At 44.5% G+C, this 25,417-nt stretch overlaps 1 protein-coding gene across 3 annotated transcripts in view; it reads right to left on the bottom strand.

The window, feature by feature from the left end:
• The window catches only part of stard13b (StAR related lipid transfer domain containing 13b), a 40,979-nt gene that overhangs the window by 13,747 nt on the left and 1,815 nt on the right, over positions 1-25,417 (bottom strand). Inside the window, exons 2-4 of one of the 3 annotated variants that reach the window (XM_084674509.1) lie at positions 22,825-22,968; positions 21,572-21,724; positions 17,181-17,211 (exon numbers count right to left, since the gene is read on the bottom strand). In XM_084674509.1, the coding sequence (XP_084530635.1) occupies positions 17,181-17,211; positions 21,572-21,724; positions 22,825-22,968 (328 nt within the window). Of the gene's footprint in view, positions 1-6,745; positions 6,987-9,976; positions 10,241-17,180; positions 17,212-21,571; positions 21,725-22,824; positions 22,969-25,417 lie in introns of those variants that run through there. The other 2 variants (XM_084674507.1, XM_084674506.1) reach the window with 2 other exon arrangements.

The following is a 25,417-nucleotide window of genomic DNA, read 5'->3' on the forward strand; positions in this document are numbered from 1 at the left end:
TCACTTGCTACATAAAAAGAGGATATGATGACTGATGTCCTTCTACAAACAAACAACCAAACATTGAAATGCTTGAAGGGTTTCCTCATAATGAACCAGGTCCCCCGCTTTAACTTATCCCTTGGATGGGGCTTAATGAAGCAGTCATGGGGCAAATACTGGGGCCACGCCAAAGCTCAATGATGACCCCCCCCCCCCAACCTCCCCAACCCCCCAGATCCCCCCAGCCCCAGAGTACACTGCAACACCTGCCTTCTATTATGGCCCTTCAGGGTAAGCAAAGCCTCAGGAAGAGGGGCCTCAGAGGGAGAGGAAACACCTCTACCATCTCCAGAGCCCCCCACACCTCCATATTTCCTCCCAGAACGCCAGACAGAGCAGAAGTCAATCAGCAGAGCATGCTGCCAGATCCATATAGCAGTCACACACAAGCTATGGCCCACAAGATAAACACTTCCAGACGTTGGACTGCAGCCATTTTCCCACACTTGCTAAAGTGTTTTGTCAACCATCTTGTAGGCCTTTATGAAAGATTTACTTTTTTTGTGAGAAAAACATCAACTTGGTCTTTTGGAGATTTCCTTTTCATTTCATGAAGGCATACCTTATCCAGCCCCCACACCATCCCTCAAGACCAAATCCCCTGCTTTGTAAAGTAATCATTGTGTTAGTTGGAAAGATAAAGTACTTTTGGTTTGAGAATATATAAGCAAACCAGGCCAGATGAATGAATGGTTTGGATAACAGTGACATGCATCAAGGGCAAGCTATCCCTGATTAGATTCAAAAGTTTTCTTTTCTCAGAAAAATGATAACATCATCCACAGGCCTGTGTGTCTTGGTCTTAAAGACAAAGGCATGTTTTATTAAATGGACCTGAGAGGTATTTTCTAAAATAACAGCACAACATGTATGAGTGCTGAGGTAGTGTATAGTAAGAAGTGAGTATATACTGTACTTTCCCTGTGGGCATCAGGGCTGGCTCCATATGCAGACACAGGCTCACAGAGAAACTTTCCAGACTCTCCACTTTCATATTGGCCTGGCCGCCTACTGTCTGCCTGCCTACTTGTCTGCCTGCCTACTTGTCTGCCTGCCTACTTGTCTGCCTGCCTGCCTGCCTGCCTGTCTGCCTGCCTGTTTGCCTGCCTACCTGTTTGCCTGCCTACCTGCCCGTCTGTCTATCTATCTGTCTGTCTGTCAGTGTGCGTGTGTTTTGTTCTGACTCCAGTTATCCTTTGATGTGCATGTATACCCTCTTCTCCCTGTCATAATGCAGGCATGTATGCTGCACGTCTTTCTCTGTGATTGCATGCACCAACACTGTCATTAGGTTTTCCATGTTCGCTGCGTAACTCACCTTGAGGAAGATTTCAATGTGTATTACAGATAAACACACCACTAACTGACCTACAATCACAGCTTTGACATGAAAAGCATAGACTTCAGCACAGATCAACACCTCCTTAAGCCTTGGCTCCCACATGAAGCCGTGGCCGTGGAAGCCTTTTGGTTTAGACAAGCCAATAAGTTTGTGTATATAGTCTTAGTTGTGTTAAACATGGAGGCAACACAGGGAAGATACAGGAAACCCACAGAGGGAACTAGTCTGTTGATCCTACAATGTGTATGTGTGTGTGTGTGTGCGTGTGTGTGTGAGTGAGAGTGAGAGAGAGAGAGAGAGAGAGAGAGAGAGAGAGAGAAAGAGAGAGACAGAGAAAAATAGAGAGAGATAGAGAGAGAGAGAGAGAGAGAGAGAGACAGAGACAGAGAGAGAGAGAGAGAGAGAGAGAGAGAGAGAGAGAGAGAGAGAGAGAGAGAGAGAGAGAGAGAGAGAGAGAGAGAGAGAGAGAGAGAGAGAGAGAGAGAGAGAGAGAGAGAGAGAGAGAGAGAGAGAGAGAGAGAGAGAGAGAGAGCTCTTACTCATTTGGGCATGGTCCCAGAGGAAACAGCATGGGAATGGTCTCAGAGAGTCAGAGGGTAGAGAGGAGGCCAGTATCTGAGGGGTTCAGAACGAGGGCCCCTACCGTGAGAACCCTCTCAGGGCCAGGACAACAAAGGCAGGGACCCATCCCTAAGGACCTGCAGCTCCAAGCCTAATTAGCTCCATCAAAGAAGAGAGCAGGAATGCCTGGAGAGGCTACAGTCATGACCACATGGCCATACTACATCATAACGCTACAGAGTGGATGTATAGAGTATTACAATGTAGTCGGCAAAGGTCGGGCAACACTGCTCAAAACAGTTCAATAGACAGATATTTTTGATTGACGACTTAAATAATGTGAAAGTTCAAACTCCTGCAAGTGAATCCTGAACCAATGAGCAGACCTGAAGATGAAACACACATGAGCAAAACAATTATTTGATAGATTCATATTTGATTGGCTTATCTACTGTATTTGTAAGGTATCGATGTATTCATCAAGTTTTGTTGTCCAAATAAATGCTCAGAGGCTCTGCCTCTTGACAGTTTTCCCAATTTGTGAAGTGCTTTAGACATTTCAACCAGAGGGGGGCGACAAAGAGTCAAAATACAGCATGGCAGAGGTGGAGCTCTGAATTCAACTATTCAACAATTCAACAATCAACAATAGCAGTCCATTTCAAAAAGTGGGTACACATACACTCTCTCCTTGAGTTTGTGTCAACATTATAATGTAGACCCTTTATTTGTCAAAAAAGAACAATGCTTCCTCTGTCAAATAGATAAACAAAAGATACATGACAATTGAGATAAACCACAAGAATCCCTGTGTTCTACACATTCTCAGCAGTGGGATTTGGGGGGGAAATCACCATGTGAACTCGGTGACTGCAATGAATATGTGAGTAGGGAAAGTTTTCCAGCATGTTCTGTTAATCTGTGACTTTTCTGTTGCCATTACATTGGAGCTAAGGTATTTATCCTTTCAATAGTCAATGATTATCCCTGTCCATGTCAGCTGTTAGCATGCCAGCTAGTTGTGGGAGCAGCAGGGCTGTCAGGATAGGAACTTCTCTCTCGTCGCTGTAGGTAGAGGAGCCTGAACTCCTGTCAAAAGGAAGGCCAGTCTAGCCTGGTACACGGCCCTACATCACTGCAAAGGTTTGTTACTTTCATGCGAAGGTCAGAAAGAAGGACACATACCATAGCAGCATATCTGCTGCATTATCTGATTAAATCTTGTCACTTTTTCTTAAAGCCCTGTTTAACCAGGCTTAAACATACAGATATCCCAGCTGGCTTGGCAGATAGTTTACCCTATGGGCACACACTTCAAATCCTTCCCATTTAAATGAAGAGCCTTCTAGAGCTGTTTCACATGCAGATTGTTAGAGCTGCAGTTGTAGGGCACCACTGGAATAATTAAATGATCTGAGCTGTAGTTTTGAGTAGGCTACCCAGACCCCACACCTTGGAAAGGGATTTAACATTACAGTATATCAAAAGACTGAGCAACTCCCATTTGAAAAAAGCAAACCCCTTTTACGTTCCAGGTTCCAAGCATGGGCTAAAGGAGAGGAGGTGAGGAGAGGTGAGGGGACAGGAGGTGAGGAGAGGAGGGGAGAGCTTGCCTTCTTGAAAGCTTAAGTGCTCTTCACCTCCTTTCCTCCACTGTTAAACTGAAGGGGTCTATGGACACAGATCTGGCATGTCCCTCAAGAATGCTGTACTTGTACTTAAAGGATGCAATAGAATGGAATATTACAAGACTTACATAGCGATACAGATACAGTTTGTCAGGACAAACAAACACCTAGGGCACTATTTGGATCTCAGGGCAAAGATGAATTCATTGTGCACCACACAGCTGCCTAGCAATGACGAGTGTCAGCTGGCCAGGAATCGGCCACATCAATGTCAAACAGCCGTGAAGATCCTGAGGGGTCAGACCGGACACTGACCTTTGTCCAGAACACAAGCCTCCTTCAGTTAAGACATGAGGAGACACACTGAGTCAGCATGGGAGCCTTTAGTCATGCTTCGATAAGATAGTGACCAGCTACATCAGCACAGCCATATTTCAATGAATATTAAGGGAGAAAACAAACTTTCAATATTGCTCTGAGGACTACCCCCTACAAATATACTTTGCACTACCAAACATCTAGGTAAATATATAAACATTAGTTAGTTCCCATCTGGTTAATGTGGCCACTGACTGCTCTAAAGAGTATTTAAAACATGCTCTGTCAATAGCTATTGTCCATAGAAGCCTGGAGGCTTTGCACCACAAACAGCTTTAGCCACTTAGAAAACAGTGACGTATTAAGCAAAGCAAGTCAAGAATCGAGCAGGAAATTTCCTCTCCATAAAGGCATAAATAGCTCATTGAATCCACACAGAGGTGGTTGTGTGAATAAGCATGTGTGGACAAACAAGTGTGCGACTGTTTAGATGTATGTGGGTGTGCGAGAAAGAGCTAAATGGACACAGAGGGTCTACATAGTTCAATCTTGGTGTGAAACTTTCCTTTTCAAATGAGCAGCTGGTGCTGGAATCTTCTGGGTCTGCAGCCCAAATGGACCTTTTTTCGAGGCTGAGGAGATCTACCAGATGGATCTAGTCCTAGACCTCTGCAGCAGGCAGCTCCACACAGATGAGCGAGAGGATACTGTTCAAGCCCCTAGCCACACACACAGGAAGGAGACACATTTCTCTGCATCTCATACAGGCCCCTTTCCTGGAACACATATCCAGTTCCAGTAACAACCTTTACAGATATTGGACCTTAGAACTTTTGGGAATCAGTCTTGCGTCAGAATGATCTGCAGTGTAGCTTCCTATCCTATTCATTGCCACTGGCTTAATTTATTGACTGAATGAGTACCCAAACAAAGCTTAGGTGTCACTGAAATACCATCAAATTGGAAACATGACTAAGACCCTACAAGCCTCCCTGGAATTCAGACTGAAACAATACATGACTTACTCTCCTAGTCACTATGGCCCCCACTCACTTTCAGCCTGCTATGTCAACACAGCAGAGCAACTGGAATGCAGGACTGCAGCGTGCATCAGGGCCAACAGACAGTCTAGTCAGACCTGGAACAGACCCAGTCAGACCTGGTATAGACCCTAGTCAGACCTGGAACAGACCCAGTCAGACCTGGTATAGACCCTAGTCAGACCTGGTATAGACCCCAGTCAGACCTGGAACAGACCCAGTCAGACCTGGTATAGACCCCAGTCAGACCTGGTATAGACCCTAGTCAGACCTGGAACAGACCCAGTCAGACCTGGTATAGACCCTAGTCAGACCTGGAACAGACCCAGTCAGACCTGGTATAGACCCTAGTCAGACCTGGAACAGACCCAGTCAGACCTGGTATAGACCCCAGTCAGACCTGGTATAGACCAAGTACCAATCCACTTGAACAGAAATACAACTTATTATTGCTAAGCCACATCTTTACACAAGTAGAAAACACAAACTTCCAAAATGAGGGAGGTGGAATATACACCTGTTGTTCTCACGGCTCAAGACAGCTTTGAATTTTGAGGAAGTATACAAGGACATGAATAATAATAGCAACTGCTACACATTTCAGACATCTGTTGTCATCCCAGCTGACCTAAATGTTTTTTTTTTTTTCTGACACACCAGACATCTTTGATCTAAAAACGTCTGGTGAAAGTCTTCACCGCATGACTTCAAAAGTCCTGATCTTCAAGATCTCTGTGTGTAACAAGAATTCCTACACTGAGGTCCAGGAAGTCTGGATACATAACAATAACTCTAGTGTCCTTTATCTCTGCAGACACTCGCCTGAGAAGTCGTCTCAGTCCCCTGTGATACAGAAGGCATCTGATGACAAGGTTCCCACTCGGACTCGTGCCAGGTAGAGGGGCTGAGGTGAAGGCTTCTGCTTCTGGCAGGCTATAGGCTGTAAAGAGAGGCCAGCTTGGCTGCTGAGGCAGCTGTGGCCAGTCTTTGATCAGGTTCCAGGGCCCCCACACCTGCAGGTGGGAGGGACATGGCAGCAGGGCCTTTATCCCTCCTGTTGTTATGCAGAGTGACTGGTGCCTCCAGTCCTGTAGAATCCCCCAGTCTCCAGCTTCCAGCCCCCAGCCTGGCAGAATCTCCCACCCTCCGGCCCTAGCCCTGTAGAATCCCCCAGCCTTGCACAATTCTCAAGCCTCCAGGCCAGGTGAGACTGAGACACAACTGAGGACAAAGTTGAGGGGAGGGTCTGGCCACACTGGGGTCACACACTGCTGTACACAATGTACCTCTAATTACCAGATACTTGGGGCAGGCCAACAAGAAATGGTGTGCTGGGGTATCTGTTTACATGCTAATACTACCAGTACTCACAATAAACTAATAACCATTATCTGTAGTGATTTGAGTAGAGAAAACAAATGAAACTGAGTGCACACACTAATACATTATAAAGAACCTGACACTTAGTTATGAGTCTACAAGGCCACAGAGAGAATCACAAAGCTGGAAATAGAGACGCCTGTTTTATTGGGTGTAAGCTGCTCTGTCTTTAATAATGATTAATTATTTAATTACACATTTTGTAAATGTATCCCTTTAAAAAAGAACGTAATTAAACTGTTAAAAACGAATCGAATGATAAATAAAGGTTGGTACCTGTATCTAACATGTGGCACACCTTGATAAGGCTCACACAAAGAAAGAGTATCATTAAGCAACAGTGGACTTCTGAACGAGAGCAAAGGTCATAACAGAAGCTTCGACCTGAACTAAAGCGCTCAACATCCAGCAGGACACAGCTCTCCCTACTGTACCTCCAGCTATCCTCTTGAGAAGCTGCTGTCTGGCGATGATCCTGCCCAGCCTGTACCCGGAGCGCCTCCTGGTGTGGTCCAGTCTCAGGTAGATATCCTGGGTCTCTGGAGTCATACTACCCAGACACTCAGAGGCCTCAGGTAGCTGTCTGTACATAGCTACAACGTTGGGCTCCCTCCACATAGGAACCCTGATACACACTCTCACACAAATACTTTCCCGCTCCAGCCAGTAGAAGCCTTCACATCCAGGCGCAACAAGCCCCGCAGTGAGCTGAGAAGGACAGTAGAGCCTAGTGGGAGGAGTGTCCTTCACCACCTCCCTAAGTCAGGTGACCTTGGAGCAGCCAATAACAGGACAGCACTGGGAGCTCTGCCCACCTTGCTGAGCTGAATCCAAAGCCTGTGCTGTGCTTGTCAGCTTTGCCCTAGTCTGGAGGGAAATATAAATACCAGTGGAATGCCTGTGAAGTAAGTAAGCAGAGCAGGCGGGCAGTTGAGGGTCCGCCCTGCCCAGGAACAAGCCCTGTGTTGTGGGCCTCCACAGAGGTGCCAAGTTTACTGAGGAGAAGTGTTAGTGGAATAGCGTACTAGGGAGAGTAAAGTACTGAGGGAGAAGGAGGGACTAGTTGCAATGTGACTGAATGCTAATCCCTGCTCCCCATCCCCAATGTAAGCCCACTCCCCCTCCCCCATCCTCCATCTACAGCCCTCTGTGTATCCCTGCTGCCCAGCATCCACACCCAGCAGGACTCCACAGGAAGCCAGACACCTTGGGAAGAAAAGGTTTGAACCTAAACACCTACATAAAGGCACGTTACCTTACCACAGAGGAGGCAAACAGGAACTTGGCTAAGCACCCCTTACAATGCTCCCTATACAGGGAAACTGTATCATGATACAGTTAGTACCCAGCTGTGAGTATGGGGTGATATACAGCGGGACACACTAGTCTACAAACTGAAACATAGTCAACACAACTAGACCCACCCCTTGCCTGTCACATCCAGCCACTCAACTGTCACCCTAGTCTGAGCACACAGGCTGCCTGTGTAGACAAACCACAACACATGTAAATAGGGTACAAGTGGGTACAAGTGGGCAAGCTACCAAGTCAAACTTCTTCCTGCCTGTTAAAAACCTAACTGGGTTACTTAGGACACACAAAGACCACAATTCAACCGCACACTTCAGAACCCCCCCCTGCAATTTTTCTTAGATTCCTCCTGGTTTTAAAGACCTTCATTCATACCCTGACCAGTGTCAAGGGTATTTGGGACAAAGCGGTTGGTTTAGGTGGTGCAGGTTATGGCAGGTGGTGCAGGTTATGGCAGGCGGTGCAGGTTGTGGCAGTTGGTGCAAGTTATGGCAGGTGGTGCAGGTTATGGCAGGTGGTGCAGGTTATGGCAGGTGGTGGGGTGACATTGGTCACATTATTCAATCTCTTGATTTGTCTGTGTCTAATCCTCCCATACTAAGCACTTTATTCAAGTTGAGCTACAACTTACTGAACCAACAGCAGTGGGATCACACAGTGATCTCTTGCCTCGGAAAACAGCAGGATTGTGAAAGCACCATGAGGTCTTCCAGCAAGTTTGGTGTTTGTTTACCAACACAACAACATCCATTCCAGCGTGTGTCTGTGAGCGGCATGCCAGGAAGAAATAGCTGTGGCTAAGCATCCTTGAAGTGTTCCTTGTCTTATCAGACCTGTTCAAACACGTCTGCTTTCACAGCCTGCTACCCGGCTCCATGGGCACGGGAATCCTAGTCACACTCACACGTATGATCATGTGTAACAACACATGATTCTCAAATACTGTAACTGCTGTTATTAGTTATTCTAGTTATTCCTATTTGCACTTCTGGCTGAATGCTAACTGTCATTTCACAATGACAATAAAGTTGAATCTAAATCATATTTAATCTCAAATCTGAGCTTTAATGTTAATTACACCCAGCAAGACAGGAATAGTGGTTAGAAATGCCATCGTGGTCATGTGCAATAGCATGTCTGCTCATATTGAGGTGGGGTTGTGGTGGGTTAGAGCAAGGAGGGAGGTCTGATCTGCCATCAGATGACTGCAACCATCAAGGCTTCCATTACAGTGTTTAGTCATGTATTGCCCAGTAGAGTGTACTATGAATGAGCAATTCAGCTGACATCCAAGGTCTTCTTTGTGTGACCTATTTTGCTGGCTGCACGTCCCTCAGGTCTCTAATGTAGTTAGTAGAGCATCTCTGCTGGGTGCCAGGGGTTAAACATTCCTCTATCGGAAGCCCAGTCCCCTCCAAAGCTGAACCACAAGCGTAGCCAACGAGTTGAGGTTTTTAATACTTTCACTCAAGGATGCCATCAGTTGATCTTCTGCACATGTGAATGTGTTTCATATGTGTCTGCGAACATTTAACATATGTGGATGGGAGTTTTCAGGAGTATGAATGTGTGTGAACGTTATATGTGTATGTGTTTCATACGTGTTTGTGTAAGGACAGTCTGAATTATTTCCCCTCCTATTCTCTACGTTCACTTCATGTGTGATTTCTGTCTTTTTTAAGTTGAAAGTTTTGAAAAAAGTTTTTTAAAGGTAAAAAAAAAAAAAATCTCTACTATTTGAAAGGTTGAAAAAGAATTATACAAAAGGTTCAATTTTTTTATGTGTTTGTGTAAGGACAGTCTGAATTATGTCCTAGACGGCCCCTCATAAATGCCGCTAAGGGCTGCATCGCTTGTTTGCATGGTGATTTGACTGACACCTAGTGGTACGCTGTCAATAGAACACTCACATGTTCCACTTTCAGATTCACATCTAAAGTTATAATTCTAAACAGAATTGAAACCAGTCACTTTTTAAAATCACACAAGGACACACCTAAACACTATCATCACAAAAGTTTCCAATCGTGCGGGGTATTTTAAACACTCTGAAGGGGACTGTCCAGATAATTACAATAAGAAGTGAAATCACGCCAAGAGAAGTCTTTGAATCAAAGTGACGAATAAACAAAATCAGGTAAACTCAGTCTGTGTATGAGCCTAGACAGGGGAGGAAGGGATGTCGATGTGGCCAAATAGGTCACATTGGACAGAGCATTCTGTTATTATTAAAGTTGGCAAAATAATAATGAAACATTCATTAAGATTTTCTACATCTGCCAAGTTAGTGTGCTCGTTCACCTGTGCGAAAAATTTCAAGACAATAATTACAATCATTTCCACTCGTTACCGACCTGAAAGTCGTCGTTCCCTGACATTTTTCCATAGTAAATCCCAAGCTTTCGACGTGGAGTCCCGCAGCTGCTCACTGAAAGATCTCCGTAGCTTTAGTTTCATAAACTTCCGTTTACTTGTCATTTTAAATCCGTGATATGGGCATAATAAAATAAATCCTCCTGACCACCAACATCCGTTACTTCTACAAATGTCACTCGTTTGGTCCCGTATTGCCTCTTTACCTGGTGCACAGGCTGAGTTACCTTGAAGTCATAAAGTTGTACATTGTTCCGAAGAAGAGATACATTTTATTATTTTACACCGTTATTTGTGCTCAATGCAATCCGACTTTTTAAAATCTTCTTTCAGTACCTATAGAGACATCCAGACCGATCGGTGCTACACTCACTGTCCGCGTCACAGTGACCAGATGCTTGTTTGAAGTTACCACCACAGTCCAAAGCATGACCACAGCGCGACTTCCCCCCTCTCCCCGCTCCATGTCACCCACCCACTATTTCAAACAACGTACACTATAATCCTTAATGTATGAGTCTGAGTTTTAAAAACACAAATACAAACCGTATCGGTTCTCATTGAAAACGTCACAATACTCTAAAAGGGTTAGGTTTATTTTTACACAAACTTTATATATAGTTCTACATTAAAGAACATATCCTATCATTCTATCCCTAATTTGGCTCTGCTTTGGTGGTACCTTTGAGGCCAACAATGAAGCACAAAAAAAATCGAATTCGATATTTATTTCCTTTGAGAGGTATAGTAAAGCTTCTCAATTGTATCAAACAGTCCAGTAAAAAAAGTTAATTACATCAATAGTAGGCCATCACACATAATTGTTCCCAGGCGTATGTGTAACATCAAACCAGCAATGTTAATTCCTATTCTTCCCAGCAAGGATTATAATTCTAATGACATTCTCTCATTCAGACTGTCTCAACCCACAAGTAGATAAAGACTGACAGTTTCCTTAATGAACCTATGTGTTCTCTTTACAGAAAAGCTAACATGACTTCATTTCAACAGAGAGATCATATCCTCTCCAGCAGAGTCAGCTTGCTGATTTATATTGCGGGGTCACATGACTGAGTCTCCTGGGTAGCAAAGGCCACAGTATCAGTGGAGATGTTTGGGGGAGGGGAGCGAGGGGCCAGAGGATGTGCTCTGTCTGGCCCTGTAAGCCCCTCACCCCTGATGCACATAGTGCTGTTGTCAGCTACACTGACAGACTAATCATGTCTAATAAATGATTTCAATGAATTGGATCAATAATGTTCTCCATGGTCATCTAAATTCCTCATTGACAAGACAGGGTAAGGAAATGGTATGGAAGAATGCGAGGCACGCCAGGGTTGTCCGTCTCTTGTGTCGTAATGACTGAGATGAGTGGTGAAGCCTGAGGGACACCTGCTACACCCTGCGACCTCCACCAGCCTTAGAGAGGGAAGGTTCTTAAGGGACTTCTATGACTGATGCTAAACTCTCAATGTATCAAAGCACCCAAGATTCCTCCTCCTCACTTTTCCCCCCATAGTAAAAAAGTACTGCCATCCTTGTGGAGATTATTATGGCTAGACCTCTAAATCTGGCTGAGATTAAGAGGTAGTATTATTCAATACAAGGAACAGACATTTCATCATCATCAAAAACTCCCATTTGCCTGAACTCGTATTTGCTTACTCACTCCCTGTTTAGGATAGACTTAGAAAGTACTAATTTCCCCGACACACTGAATACTTTTCTGAGAGCTGGTTTAGCCCTTTAGTCTGTACTCAGTTTGGGTACTCAGTAAGAATTCCATTCCATGTTTACATGATTGTTAAGTGTGTGTGTGTGTGTGTGTGTGTTTGTGTATATATATATGTGTGTGTGTATTACTTGTGTCTGGTGACTGATGTGGAATGTTGTTCCGTTCACTGTGGTGGGAAAATCCCAGATGTGGAGAAACGAACATCTCCTTTCTCATTGGATGATGGTGTTGGCCGGGAGGTCCCTCTCCAGGCCCCTGAATGGTCTGGGGATTACACTTCTCAGTGTATGGAAACACTGCATGGGCCACCTCCCCTCCCCCCTCTCGAATTTCTACTCCTGCCCCTCTCCCCCTGCTCCTCTTCTTCTCTGCCCCTTTCCCTCCTCCCTTCTCCTGCTTTCCTCCCTCTCCTCTCATCTCCCTCCTCTCCTCCTCTCCTATTCTCCACCTCTCCTCCCCATCCCCTCTCCTCTACTTCTTTCCCCCTCTACCCTCCTCCTGGACCCAGTATCTGTGGCATGAACTATAAACGTCCTGACCATACATTCAGAGAGCTTACACATGTGGAATATGTGAAGGTTTAGAGGACCTATACATGTGGTGCATGTGGGGCTGGGGAAGAGGAGTGTCATGCATACTGTAGCAGAGCTCTGTAGGATCCAGTCCATAAAGCGGAGTCTACTTAGAGGACAGAGGTGCCTCTTGCTGTCTCTCTAAACTCCTTACGGGACTGCTAATATCCTAATGGCAGTCTGATTTCTGTTGGGTTGTTTTGAAAGGGAGTTGACACAGACTGCTGACAGAAACCTTTGTATTTGTTATAAACATTGTAACATGTTCACATGCAAATGTAGGAATAGTTAATGTGTCACGTTCAACCAATTCAATGAAATATCAGCCTTTATACGGCTTTATATTCCACCAGACGGACCGTGTTGGTCTTTAAGTTGGAGACATTATCTTGTAAGAAAACATGCCTTATTGGACCCTGCTGTTCCTCAACCAGAGGCAGGAAGTCTGTTCTGGCTCTCCCTTCTATCGGCCTTTGATTATTGAGCCAAATTGTTTAATCACCTCTGAAAACCACAAGAAGGCATAATACCGGTACACTGCTCCAAGACACTGGCGTTGGCTTTGGATGACTGTGTTGAGTCTTTTATCTAGATACAGGTGGAAGCAGAGGGCTGTGTAAAATCTCCAGCAGCATGTCTCCTCACAGCCCTGCATCAGTGCAGAAGTACACAGTGAGTCAGTGTGAACCAAGCCCCACAGCCCAGCCAAACAGAGGCCAGAGAGGAGAGGGTAGCTGGCTTTAGACAGGACTGCCCTGGAGAGAAGAAAAGAGCTGGCACAAGTCTTTTCATAGTCTGTACACAAAGTACACTAGACTGAGTACGAACACCGTCACAGTGATCACCTGGTAAACAGGAGAAGACTGTGTGGTGTGCAGGCTGTGTAGGCATAGCTATTGTAGTTCCCTGAAGCATTGGTGGCCTTCCGGCCTCATTACTTTCCTGACTAAATCCTGCCACTCTTTTACTTGGCAGCTGAGTGCTGGACCAACCTGCCAGCTTTGTACTGCCTCCTGCTCATTATCAGGGGAAGAACACACTATTCTGATGCATGCAAGCATTTAGTCAGAACTGCAGATTCTGTGAATACAAGCAAGGGAATTTATGTGACATTTTTCTCATTTCTGTTGACAAAATAAATTCACGAGGCTTACTGAGACCAACAATATTGTGCCAGGTAGTGCATAGCTTGTAATTCATGACTCACACGTTCAAAACAAGACAAACGTTGTCATTTTTGTAATTTAACCGCAACCTGAAGGTGAAAACCTAAGTTTAACTCACTTAGAAGTGCCTGATTGTAGAAATGTGTTCACCCAGAAATGTATTTTAATAGCTCTCTATATCACCAACTACTGGACAGGTGAATGAACTACTTGATTAAAATGAGAGACAAAAATGTGATTTGTTATTCAGACTGTTCTCAGCATGAGTAGTCGAACATGAAGAAGACATTCATAGAGGCTGTCTCATAGACAGCCTGAGATTGCCCTTTAGATACAGCAGGGAAAGGTTACAACTGCCAGGGTCACTGGCCATGGCCCCTGAAAACCAATGACCCCAAGTGAGCGAGAAGGCTGGGTCTAGGGCAACAGCTGGGGAGGGGTGGAGGAATCAAACCACACAGGAAAACTACTATGTTGGAATACATTTCCAGTTTTGGACGTTATATAATCGCATTGTATACAGTTGCCACTGGTGTGTCACTGGGATTGATTGGGAAGGAGATTTACAGTACTGTATGTACTCCAACAGACCAACAAAGGAGCCGTTTCATAGGGAGATGAATGCTGTGTCATTGACCATACTGTGGGAGGCTCTGTGAAAAGGCTAAAATCGAACTGTGTAGGACCGTTATTTTAAAATCTAGTGGTTTTGTAATGGTTCCATGAGGCACAAACTGATGATGAGACACTCATACAGTCCAGTATAGTATATCAGGTGTAAACATGAAATCCAAATTGGTTGAAATCATTTGATTAAAAAACACTGCTTTGGTAACACTTCAATTTGCTGTGGAAACACTTCACTGGAAGAGCTATAAGGGTTGAAACCATATGTAGACAAGTACCGTACTTGACTATTTATAACCAGGGGGAGTCTAATGCTTAGCATCCATCACATTTAAAAGAAAGAGAAGAAATTAATTAAAGAAAGAAAGCTGGCTCTTTCAGACAATTATTTATAAACCTCTTTCCTTGTCTGGACAGGGAAGTAAGCCAGACTTTGGATGAACTTCTCCAGCTGTCATTCCCTCTGAGGTGCAGGGGACAGAGAATTTAGGAAAGAAAACCTTCCAGAGAATCTCTTTTATTTCTACATTTAAAGTGGATTTAGAATCCCTCAGTCAAGTCATCAGAATAGATAATACTGTAAATTCAAAGAGAGGCTCTTTTAACGTCTGCTTTCTGTGTGCATGCCAAGTCTAAGACCCAAGGGCTGGAGTGGACAGACTTTGCCTGACAGTTCTGGGGCATGGTTGTGTTTAGACCTCAGTTGTGTCATCCTCCCTGAGACTGGAGGTCTGGCAAGGTGATGTTTATCATAACAAAGCAACCAGCCCTTTATTAACCATGCAAGTTAAAGTTGACATTTGAAGGACACTTCAGCTAAGCGTAACTGCTGTTTGCTAAGAAAGCAACTGTTAACTACTTCTCTCTCTCTCTCTCTCTCTCTCTCTCTCTCTCTCTCTCTCTCTCTCTCTCTCTCTCTCTCTCTCTCTCTCTCTCTCTCTCTCTCTCTCTCTCTCTCTCTCTCCCTGTCAACAGTTTGACAGTATATTACAGTATTTACTGGGTCTGTTGAGAATAATGTCGCCAACTCTGCTATAGTAGTTTATTCAACAGCTAGCTCCTCTGACAGTCTGCATTAGCAGTCAACCCAGACACAGTCATTGGAACAGTTTCTACCATCAAGACAGATACTTGGAGACCAGTTCATACAGAGCTGTCTTCTGTATTGCCTCTGATTCATTAGCACGTTGATGAATGTTCTTTAAAACACTGCCGGTTTTATACAGATGAACATCCCTGTCTGCTCTCAGCATATTGGGGATGTGGGAAACTGGATTCATCCCCACAGTGCCACGCCACAGACCAAAGGGGGCTGTTTTCCACACAGATCAAGTTAACCAGTCATGCATACAAATACACTGATAAATATGGTACGGTATACTCATTATGCAGCATTTACACACTTATATGATTTAGATTTTTTTATTTTAATGTCCTAAAAGCTTTTTTTTACCCTATTCCTAAAATAAACCAAATACCCACTGAGTCTATTAGTGGTATCGGGACAGGGTTGTTGAGGTCTGTTTCTGTGTGAGGGAAAATAAACAAGGAAGACTCAAGTGGACCAAAAAGTCCACAGTTTCTTTCCATGAACTTTCCTTTTTTTTTCATGTGAAGAACATGGAGGACACACAGTGAGAGCCCAGACTCTTTTCCAGCTATGTTCAGATCAGTCTCAACCTCCCCAGTGGAGAAGTGTGGATAATCAATGTGAAGTGGAATGGTCATGAGACACACATACAGCTTGTGGTTCAAATAATGAATATTCGCAAGCATCCAAATTGTGAATCAAAAGGCGAGGGTCTTTCAATAGGAATGTATGCCCTAACAGCTTCCTCTGACAGGACGAGAGGCATAGTAGAGAGATGACTGTATGGAGGCACTGCATATTGCTTGAATAAAGTGCCAAGGCTTTTAATCACTGGACCCACGGAATGTGCTCTCCTGTCCTGGATAGCGTCATCATAATGAGGTGAAGTCTGCAGACCATCTGGACTACTGTAGTATGACTTCATACAGTCTCTTAGGTGCAGCAGTAAAATATGAACTGGGAATATTATACCTCATGTGCCTGAAACATTGCCAGCCTGGTCTTTACAGCATCACCATCTTCATGGTTATTATACTTGCAGTATCCCAATTCAAAACACATGGACAGTAACTGCTTCTGCCATTGGTTATGACCAAATAATGTTGACATTGACATAGGTCTGGTCTATTTCAGAAAGGGAAATAGCATGTCAAGAGCCATGTGGCTAAAAATACTGCCTACTATTAACAAAGAGAATACAGAAACTCACAGGAGAAATGCCTCATGACACAAATGCCAATAAGGATACTGGCTCTGTGGTGGTGACAAGCTTTAGCTGAAGTCATCAACCTTTTAAAAGCTAACAAAATCCCTCTCAGGGTTTCCAACAATTACCGTAGGTAAGACCAGCGATCAATCATAGAGCACATCGTAAATCATTCAAACAGAGACCAAACAGCAGACCATATAATTCAGTGAAGTGGCTGGAATGTTTCCAGACCATAATGTACATTTGTTAGGTACCACCATACACAGCAGAGGTCATGTGAGAGTGCAACTGGAGCCTAAAATGGCCTCCCCCCAAATCCTCCAGCTGCCCCCAGAGCCTCATCACGCTGGGCCAAATATTTCCCCTCAGCAAAACAACAATGATCTGGCATGCCTCCTAATTTTAAATGTGTCGCGCAGAGCAACCAGTATAAATAGGCCTTTAAAATAAGAGCCTGTGTGCTTGGACATTCTCTAGACACTGGCTGGGTGTTAGCCACAGACACCTGTGCCCATAACTCTCCCTCACATTGTCTGAGGCCACAGCTATGCCACCCTGTAGGCCGCAGCTCTCTGGCTCACCCAGCAAGGAGAGCGAGCTCTACCTCAGATATCACGGTTGCACTGCATGCTGCAATCCAGCACAGAGCCCAAGGCTTATCTTGAAAATGTACAGTTCACCATCATCTGATTGTGGAAAATAGACCTCTGATCTCTGTCCTCTGATCTGGTCCCTTCAGTCCTAGTGTGAAGTCAGCTTGTTGGAAAAGTACTAAAATGTCTTACCTGCTCCATCATTGGTCATCTTACTGGACATCTACAAGAGAGAAAAACAAAGAACTATCACAAGGTGATGGAGACATGAGAGAGAAAAGAAAAGTCAGATGCAGGACTAAAGGATACAGGACTCAAAGGTTTAAGGTACAACATACCTACTGTAGGACCTGTAATATACAGTCAGTTTGACATCTTACCCCTTAGTCAAAATCTACTGTTTGAGGCCTGTATCATGGTCATTGTCTAAAATCTCTCTCGTTCACCCATCTCTTTCCGTCTCTGACTCTCTTCTCCTGAGCACAGATTTAGACTCTGGTTTGTTTGTTTTGTCTCCACATTTTCGACATCCAACAGCCCAGAAAGTATATTTCCCAACCCTACAAACCTCTCAGACTTGACACTTGCTATGGTTAGGAGATTCCAAAGTCGGTTTGCTGGTTCAATCCCAATTCATCTTCCAAATGTCCTTGAAAAGTAAATAAATCAACCAACACTTTTTTTGAACAATGTTTAATCTTCTCAAAATGAATAAATGCTACAGCTATGTTTTGCTTGCTTTATTGAGTTTATGAAAAGTGGTGGCTGTTCCACAGTGTTGTCGTGGCAGAAAGGATAATCTAAAAGTACCAGGGACCCCTTGGCTTGAGTGACATTATAGCGGTATCACTTTGCGACTATGCTGTTGGGCCTTTAAAAACAATTGATGTTGTCACGAGTTTCCGCGCCTGTTGACTGTGAGATCTAGCATAGCAGGGTAGAATTTCATAACATTCGGCACATGTTAGGTCATAGACTTTCATTGCATGGTTAGTATTGTAGACATTGTACATTGTCATCTCAACAAATATTACAAGTCTAATAATCTCATATTGCTACCTTTTGCTTAGGGAAATGGGGCAATACATGAGTGGCATGGTGTGTTAATAAGACTAGACATAATAAATCTGTCTCCACTGAGTAGAGTCTGACCCACATGCAAAAATAAACCTACAAAAATGTGTGGGCCAAGCTTGGCCACAGTAGAGTTCAGAGAGCCATTTTTGACACGGTTTCAAAGACATCAAACATCACTCTCCCTGGATTATTCAAAGAAAGTAGTTCATAACAGCAGATTTTCTGACATGCCCCACTTTCAGCTTCCAGTGCTGTCCAGTCCCTGTCTGTAGTCAGTTTACTGTTGTGAAAGCCAGATCACAGGTCACGCTTCTATGCAAGAGAGCTGCATCGCTGTCAGGTCTGTTGTTATGGGAGCCAAACCCAATGTACATGATCATGTTAATGTGAGGTGACAGGTCTGCTGCAGTGACTGATAGCTGTCCTGCTCTCCTATCACAATGACATCCCACTCTGGGATTGAACAGGCTGACGACAGGACAGGTCAGAGTAGATGACAGAACTGGTGAGACTATGTGTCTTGGCTCACTGTGTGGTATGGTGCGTGTGGTAATATGTTTTACAAGGATCACTCTTTTAGATAGTTTTACATAATCCCCAGCATGCATTTCACTAAGGTCTGAGGTGACCTCAAAAATATTTTATTATGTTTCATTTGGCATCTGCGCCCAAATCAAATTTGTTCACAGTGGCGAAAAAACCTTCATGCATTTCCAATGTTCTATAGCCACACCAAATTTATGGTGCAAGCCAGCAGCATGATGGATGTGCCCCTACATAGCAGATGAGGTTATGTGGTTGAGGTAGCAGGGGAGGTCTACTTCCTGTGGTTCTCTCTGCCTCAGTTGTGCTGTTCTCCCCAACCCAGAACTATGGTGCAATCTAATTTCCACCCTGACTGAATTTGAGTGAACATTTTAGTGACTTTTGTTCTCGGTTGCAAAAGAGTCTAAAACTTCCTCTTTCTGTCCCTGGGAAAGTTGCCCTAGTTTTTCCTGTAGTTCTAACATGAGAGAGAAAAGTAGGAGCTCTGGGTGCTGGTTTTCAAAGTGACCCGTAGGCTGCGAGCACGGCCAGATGTGGTCTCAGGAGCCTCATCCGTCTCCCTCCTTTATTGAACTTGCTCAGGAGGAAGAACCCTTTCTGTGTTTAGCTGCTCGTCAATGCAACCTCATGTATGGAAAATACATTCCATCACGAACAAGTTGTCTGCATTTTTGACCCTTTGTAGAAAAACATGCTGAGGGCTCATTGACATACAAAGTATGTACAGCACATCGCCCGAGTCACTTCCATCCAGACACAGTGGTGAGAGGCAAGCTTGCTGGTTTGTGAAGGGTGAAGTGTGGAGGGCAGTGGAGGAATGTAGCGGAGGAGAGGAGAGGCTTAGTCATGTCCAGGCACACAGGACCCCAGCAGCATGGGAGCTCTACAGCATTCCAGCAGGCATGGATCTCTCACATTCAACACAGGTGTAGGTAGCATGTGGAGAACATAGCCCTCAGCGAGGAGTTTCAGTAACAGCCTTATTACTTAGTTATCAGATAAATATGATGGGTTGGATACAATCGCATCATGTATCAAATACTTTTCATGAGTACTCAGTGTTTGATGACATTTCACAATACATTTTTGATATCAATTCTAGCAAGAACCCAAATTATATTCCTATTCTTACAAAAAATACACCCCTGGGCTACAGATGAGTTTCTTATTGATTCTTGGCAGAACGCCAGGGTTTTTCTAGTGGGCTGAAATATGGTGACAGTTTATTGCATCGCTTTAAACAGCAGGACGTCTAGGGTGTTCAGAAACATCACACTCCTCTGCCTGGGGATGGAAGACTCTCTGTGCCAACATGACAAGCTCTATCATACTGTACCAGTCCCCACATTTCATCCATTATTAATTTAGAAAAAAGACCAGAGGGTCTCTGAACCTGTGAAGGCTATTGAACACTCTGGAATATTCTTTGTCTGGACATTTAATCTATTTACATATAATCTCTATTATGTGACATACAGGGAGGTGAATATAACACATGCTTTTCAGACCACACAGAAACAGAGGGGTCAAAAGGTACCAGTTTTGCTTCCACAAAAAAACTGCCCTCCTTCTCAAGTCATAGTTGCCAATTATATGACAGACAGCATTAGGTCACATCTTCACTTCTCCGGCCCCTTGACAGCAGCTCAGACCATCATCACATTCCTACCCCTCGCTGCAAGAAGTTGCACACTGTCTCCACAGTGTTTATGTAAGAGCCAGAGCAGATGCTGGCAGAGCCCCAGACAAGGAGAGCTCATTCTGACCCAAGCACTTTCTCCTCGCCGCTTCAAAGCTTCCTCTTATCCACACCACACCTCGCTAGACTGACCCCCGTCGGTATGTTGGCACTTTTCTAGGAGAACTTCGACCACTGCACTAACTTCAGCTTAACCTTTCCAGCCACAGAACAAATCCTCCCTCATGAGCCCTGCTTGGTCTGTAATCTCCCCCTGTCTGGCTGAGCTGCTTATCCTTTCCTTTTCCCTCAACAACTGCACCTGGAGTGCACAAAGACAGATCATTTACCCACCAAGTTTAATCGAATTACCCTCCTGTCTGCTCTGATCCGGCCAAGAACTGTTAGCATGGGTTTGTCACATCAATTAGAGAACATGCCTGGCACACCATAGCTGCAAACAACAGACTAAACATGATAGCGCCACCTGGATGCAGTCATAAAACAGGTTAAACAAACTAAAGGCCTAGTTCACAGTTTAGGTAGCAGTAGCTCTCCCATTAAGTACCATGTTAAACCCAGACATACAAAACCCAGGCTTAGGCTTTCACCTGAGCCCAAATACTAAATGTCTCGGCTGTCCGTTCGTAGTAAGATTTATTCACTTAGTTCACCTGAGCTTTGTAATCTTTGTTGGAGAATGTTGGCCCCAAGTCTAATATCAACCTCAAATATTTACCATGCTACTAGCAAGAAGGATATGCCTACTGCACAGCTAGTGATACATCACTGACCTACACAGTCACTTGACACACTGATCGTAGATATAAATATTAAGTATTTAACATATTGATGTTCTCTTAATTATTAAGTTGATTTTAATATATCGTAGATACAGATATAATATATTGTATACAAACGTTAATAAATAAATTAGGGGTTTAAGAAAAATCCTTCAGCTGGTATTTCCTTTTAACTTGAAACATCCGTAACATCAAAGAATTACTGGGGAGAAAATCTATTGAAATGACTTTCAGTGGCAGAGAAGACAAGTGTATAGCTGGCCAAGGCAGTCATCCAAACCCACAAGCCCCAAGCAAAAGATGTTCCCTCAGAAATGAGTCTTTACTCCAACAAACCAAGGTTTTCCCAGCATGAGGACAGTGGTCTGGGAAAGCTAGACTGCTGCACAGACGCTGGTTCTGAGTTTCACGGGGACCCAGACAGAGTCAGAAAGTTATGGCTGAGCTTGGAAACCCATAAGTGTTTAAGAGGAGCTTACCGCTGTCTCCCTGGTGTTTGCTCTCAGTCCGATGGATGTGTTACAAGGAGCAGAGGACCTGTCTTGGCTCAGGCATTCTGCTCCGGCGGCTCTATCCAGGATATTGTTGTCGGTAGGAGACTGGTTTACGGCACTCCTCGAAGCAGCCGGGCACTAAAACAGCAGAACAACAATCAACACCGTCTCTCTCTCATTCTGCAGGGGAGAGGAATTCGGAGGGGAAGATCTATGGTGGCTAGAGTAAAACCAGAGGATGGGGTCAAACTCTAACTTTCAATTCTGTGAGACTAGAAAGCCTGTACCGCATGTGTGTATTCGTCCTTTGAAAAGACGAAGAGGGGAAGAGTGTGACCTTGTCTAACATGGCAGTATAGTCGTTTCGTCTCCTCTGATCGTTTGTCATTAGTTAAAGCAGTTCTACTGAATGCCTTGAATAGCTGGGCCGATGGCTGGAGGCTAACCATTCCTAATGGACTAAATCATACCAACAGCCACTTCCACACAACATTCTAAGTGTCCTGATACACACACACACTCTCTCACACATGTGACCCCAAAAAGGACAGTTTTGTTCCCTAAGGCTGTGGTGGGGTATTTCACGATACATCCACCATGACTGGACTCTTGTAGAAACAGAATGGGACCCCAGTAGTAAGAGCCCGAACACAATGACTGTCTGTCTCCGCCACGCGATCCCACCCAGACTGCAGCTCCAACTACAGCATCACATGGAGTCTCACGTCATAAAATGGACGCTGTGTGTCTCTGTCTACTTGTCAGACTAGCAGACTCAAACACAGAGCCCATAGTTCACAGACTCTCATCATCACTCTCTTATAACTTCTCTCACCGTTACTCGTCTAAACCCTAGCTTTGTGGTCTTATTGTGCGTTTAGTGTATTTGTGTGTGTGTGTACTGTATAGCACACTGTGGGCCTAAATGACTTACAATCCTGCAACACCTGTTGCATGAGTGATCCAATGATCCATCTAGATTTTTTGTTCACAAGCATAGCTAATTGATTACAGAGAGACAAAAGACAAAATATCTAACATGGTCTGCTTTGAAATGTGAGTCAAACCATATGCATCAGTAATGAGTACATATCATATTTTTTTCTTCTAAAAAAGGCTGTTTCTTTTTCAGTTTATACACGGCATATATCATGATTTCTGTATTCAGAATGCATCCAATAATAATAACCCATCAGCCATTGCTCCCATATGTGGGATATGATGTCTGCGTTCCTCACTTGCAGCTTGCGGGCGGTGCCGGGCGTGCCCGAGGGGGAGGGGCTAGTGCTTAGGGCATCCTCGATGTCCAGGTGGAGCTGGTCCAGTTTGCTCATCAGCTGTTTCATACACTCAGACCAGGGGGACTGGACAGCTGGACACTCCTGTAGGGGGAAGTCAGGTGTTTTACTACTGCATAGAAGGAGAATCAGTTGTTGAGGTTTTACTGTACATAAATGTGTCAGTGTCAATACATCTGGACTAGAGAGAGTGTGAGAGATTCAGAGGTTTCGACTGTCAGACTGATTATAGTTTAAACTTTACAGTTGGTCAACCAAAGCAGCGAAGTGCATTACAAATAGCGGACACCAGAACAGCTTTGCGGCCACAGACGGAAATGTGATAGCTTCACCTGCCGCCTGTGGTGCCATAGCAACACAAAAGGAGGGCACTCCAGGCATGTGTACCATACACAGCACATTGGTACTCCCTGCCCCCCAGTCCGCTCAGGGTATAAATAAAGCATCCACACAGACGTGAGCTGTGTTTAAGGATCTGAACATTCACCTCATAAATTAGTCGGAAGTGCCTCAGTCACCAAGACATAAATTATGTCATGGTTGGTCGCCCCATTATCGGAGTAGTGTGTGGGGAAGGAAGAACTAGAGTAGTGGTGTATATGTGTGAGTTTGTGTGTGTGTGTGTGTTTATGTACAAGAACTTACATAGACCTACAGACATGATATCAACAAGGCCTTTCATCCATTTCCCAGAATTAACTGGCGTTCTTTTCTGAATGTGACTGTTGAAACCCCGGCCCCAAGCACTTGCTTCTTTCCGCATCAAAGCTTTCGCTTATTCAAACACAATCATTCTATTGAAGGGCGTCATCTCTATTAGTGGACCTATTGTGCTGATAAGTGAGCCTCTGAGAATAATCCTGGTCACTATAGGCAGGCTAGAGCCCTATATGTAACTGGTGTAATGTTTATACCTTGAGGCAGCTAAGTCATAAGCAAGAAGTGTATCTATAGAAGCAGACCAGATGGCCCCTCCCTCCATCACCAATGCAGGGTCAGCTGACTGACCCCACGTAAGGGGAAAGCCACTCTCTCTTCAATCCCTGAGGAATGACCTAAATCTGAGCTAGCCCCTTCTGACCTTTCATGGGGTCTGAAGGCTGGGGGTGGTCTGGGGTCACAGAGAGAGGGGAAAGCCGTTTCCAAGCTCTCCTACACCTCCTGGTACTGCCTGGACCACAGGGCCTCCTGGTTAGGACATCAGGATACATGCGTTTATGCCGCACAGTCTGCATGGGTCTGGTTAAGACATTTGAAGAGAAACTTTGCTGAAAAGATGACTTCTTTTACGAGCATTTATATTTGCCAGAAGCTTGTTTACAAGCTGTATACATTTGTGTTTATTTCAAGATGTCCGAATAATCCCCTCATCCCCAGGCAAAACCCAGACTGATACCCTGTGTATTTCAAGGCAGGAACTACAACTGTATACCAAAACTAAATCAGAATAGCTTCTTCTTTTTCTAGTGACATCCACACAAAGTGTGAGATTGGAATGTGGACACTGAACGGAATGAGCCAAATTCCATAGAAGGCTTGAAGTAAAGAAAGACAGTAGCTTGGATTCATCTCATCCTTGCTCTGGCCCCATCGACTGTGAGAAACCCTCACACCATGGCAACAAGGTTGGTATGAGTCAATCCTCTAGATAAACGCATTAATGTTATCTTCTGCCGAAACAAGATGTGGGAGGACTGTAACTTTATCAGTGCAAATTGGACACATTGTAAACCACAGCGCTTCCTCTTTGAGATGGAAATGAGCAGTGAAGTGGCTCTGGGCTCAGTGCCTAGACCATGCCACCCACAGAGTGCCAGAGATCACCATGGAAGGATGGGCGATCATCTGCAGTTTGTCATGTGAAAGGGCATTGGCTACCTGGCTACACTATGGAATAGGTCAGCACTGTTAGCCTGTCATAAACAACAACAACACCCCCCGACTACAAACATGTAGGGTGGACTGAAGTGATCAAGATCAGTAGAAAACGATGCAACTTGCTTGGATAAAAGCAAACACACCAAACACAGAGATCTGAGAGGAGGGGGTGGAAGCCTGAACGCAGAGCTGTAACAATGGTTCCCCCACATGGTCACTTTCAGGAGCTACAACAAGTGCCCCTCAGACGCCAGTGCACAAATTATTCTTAGAAATTGTATTCTCTTAAAATATTAACTTGGGGGGGGGGAGAGAGGAAGATTTATACTAGATCAATAAGATGGAAAATAATAGACTGGGAGCAATGACAATGACCAGCAATTGTTCAATAGTAAACTCATATCTCTTCTCTTCCATGCTGCTTCAAAACATGATATCTGCTATCCTGCTGGCACCTTGACAATAAAATCCTGAATCGCTCTAATCCTTGGCATTGGGACAGCAAGTGAGCTTCCCAGTGGCCCAGTGTGCATCCAACACCCCCTAATGTTGTCTGCCATTGTGTATCTAACTCTGGCATCTCACCCACATGGGTTGCCTCAGTGTCCTATAGTGCATTTAAAACTTCCCTATTCCCTTTTGAAAGTTCCCTGAA

Source organism: Hypomesus nipponensis, chromosome 15 (assembly GCF_054491055.1).
Source record: "Hypomesus nipponensis isolate SF chromosome 15, ASM5449105v1, whole genome shotgun sequence".
Classification (NCBI taxonomy): domain Eukaryota; kingdom Metazoa; phylum Chordata; class Actinopteri; order Osmeriformes; family Osmeridae; genus Hypomesus; species Hypomesus nipponensis.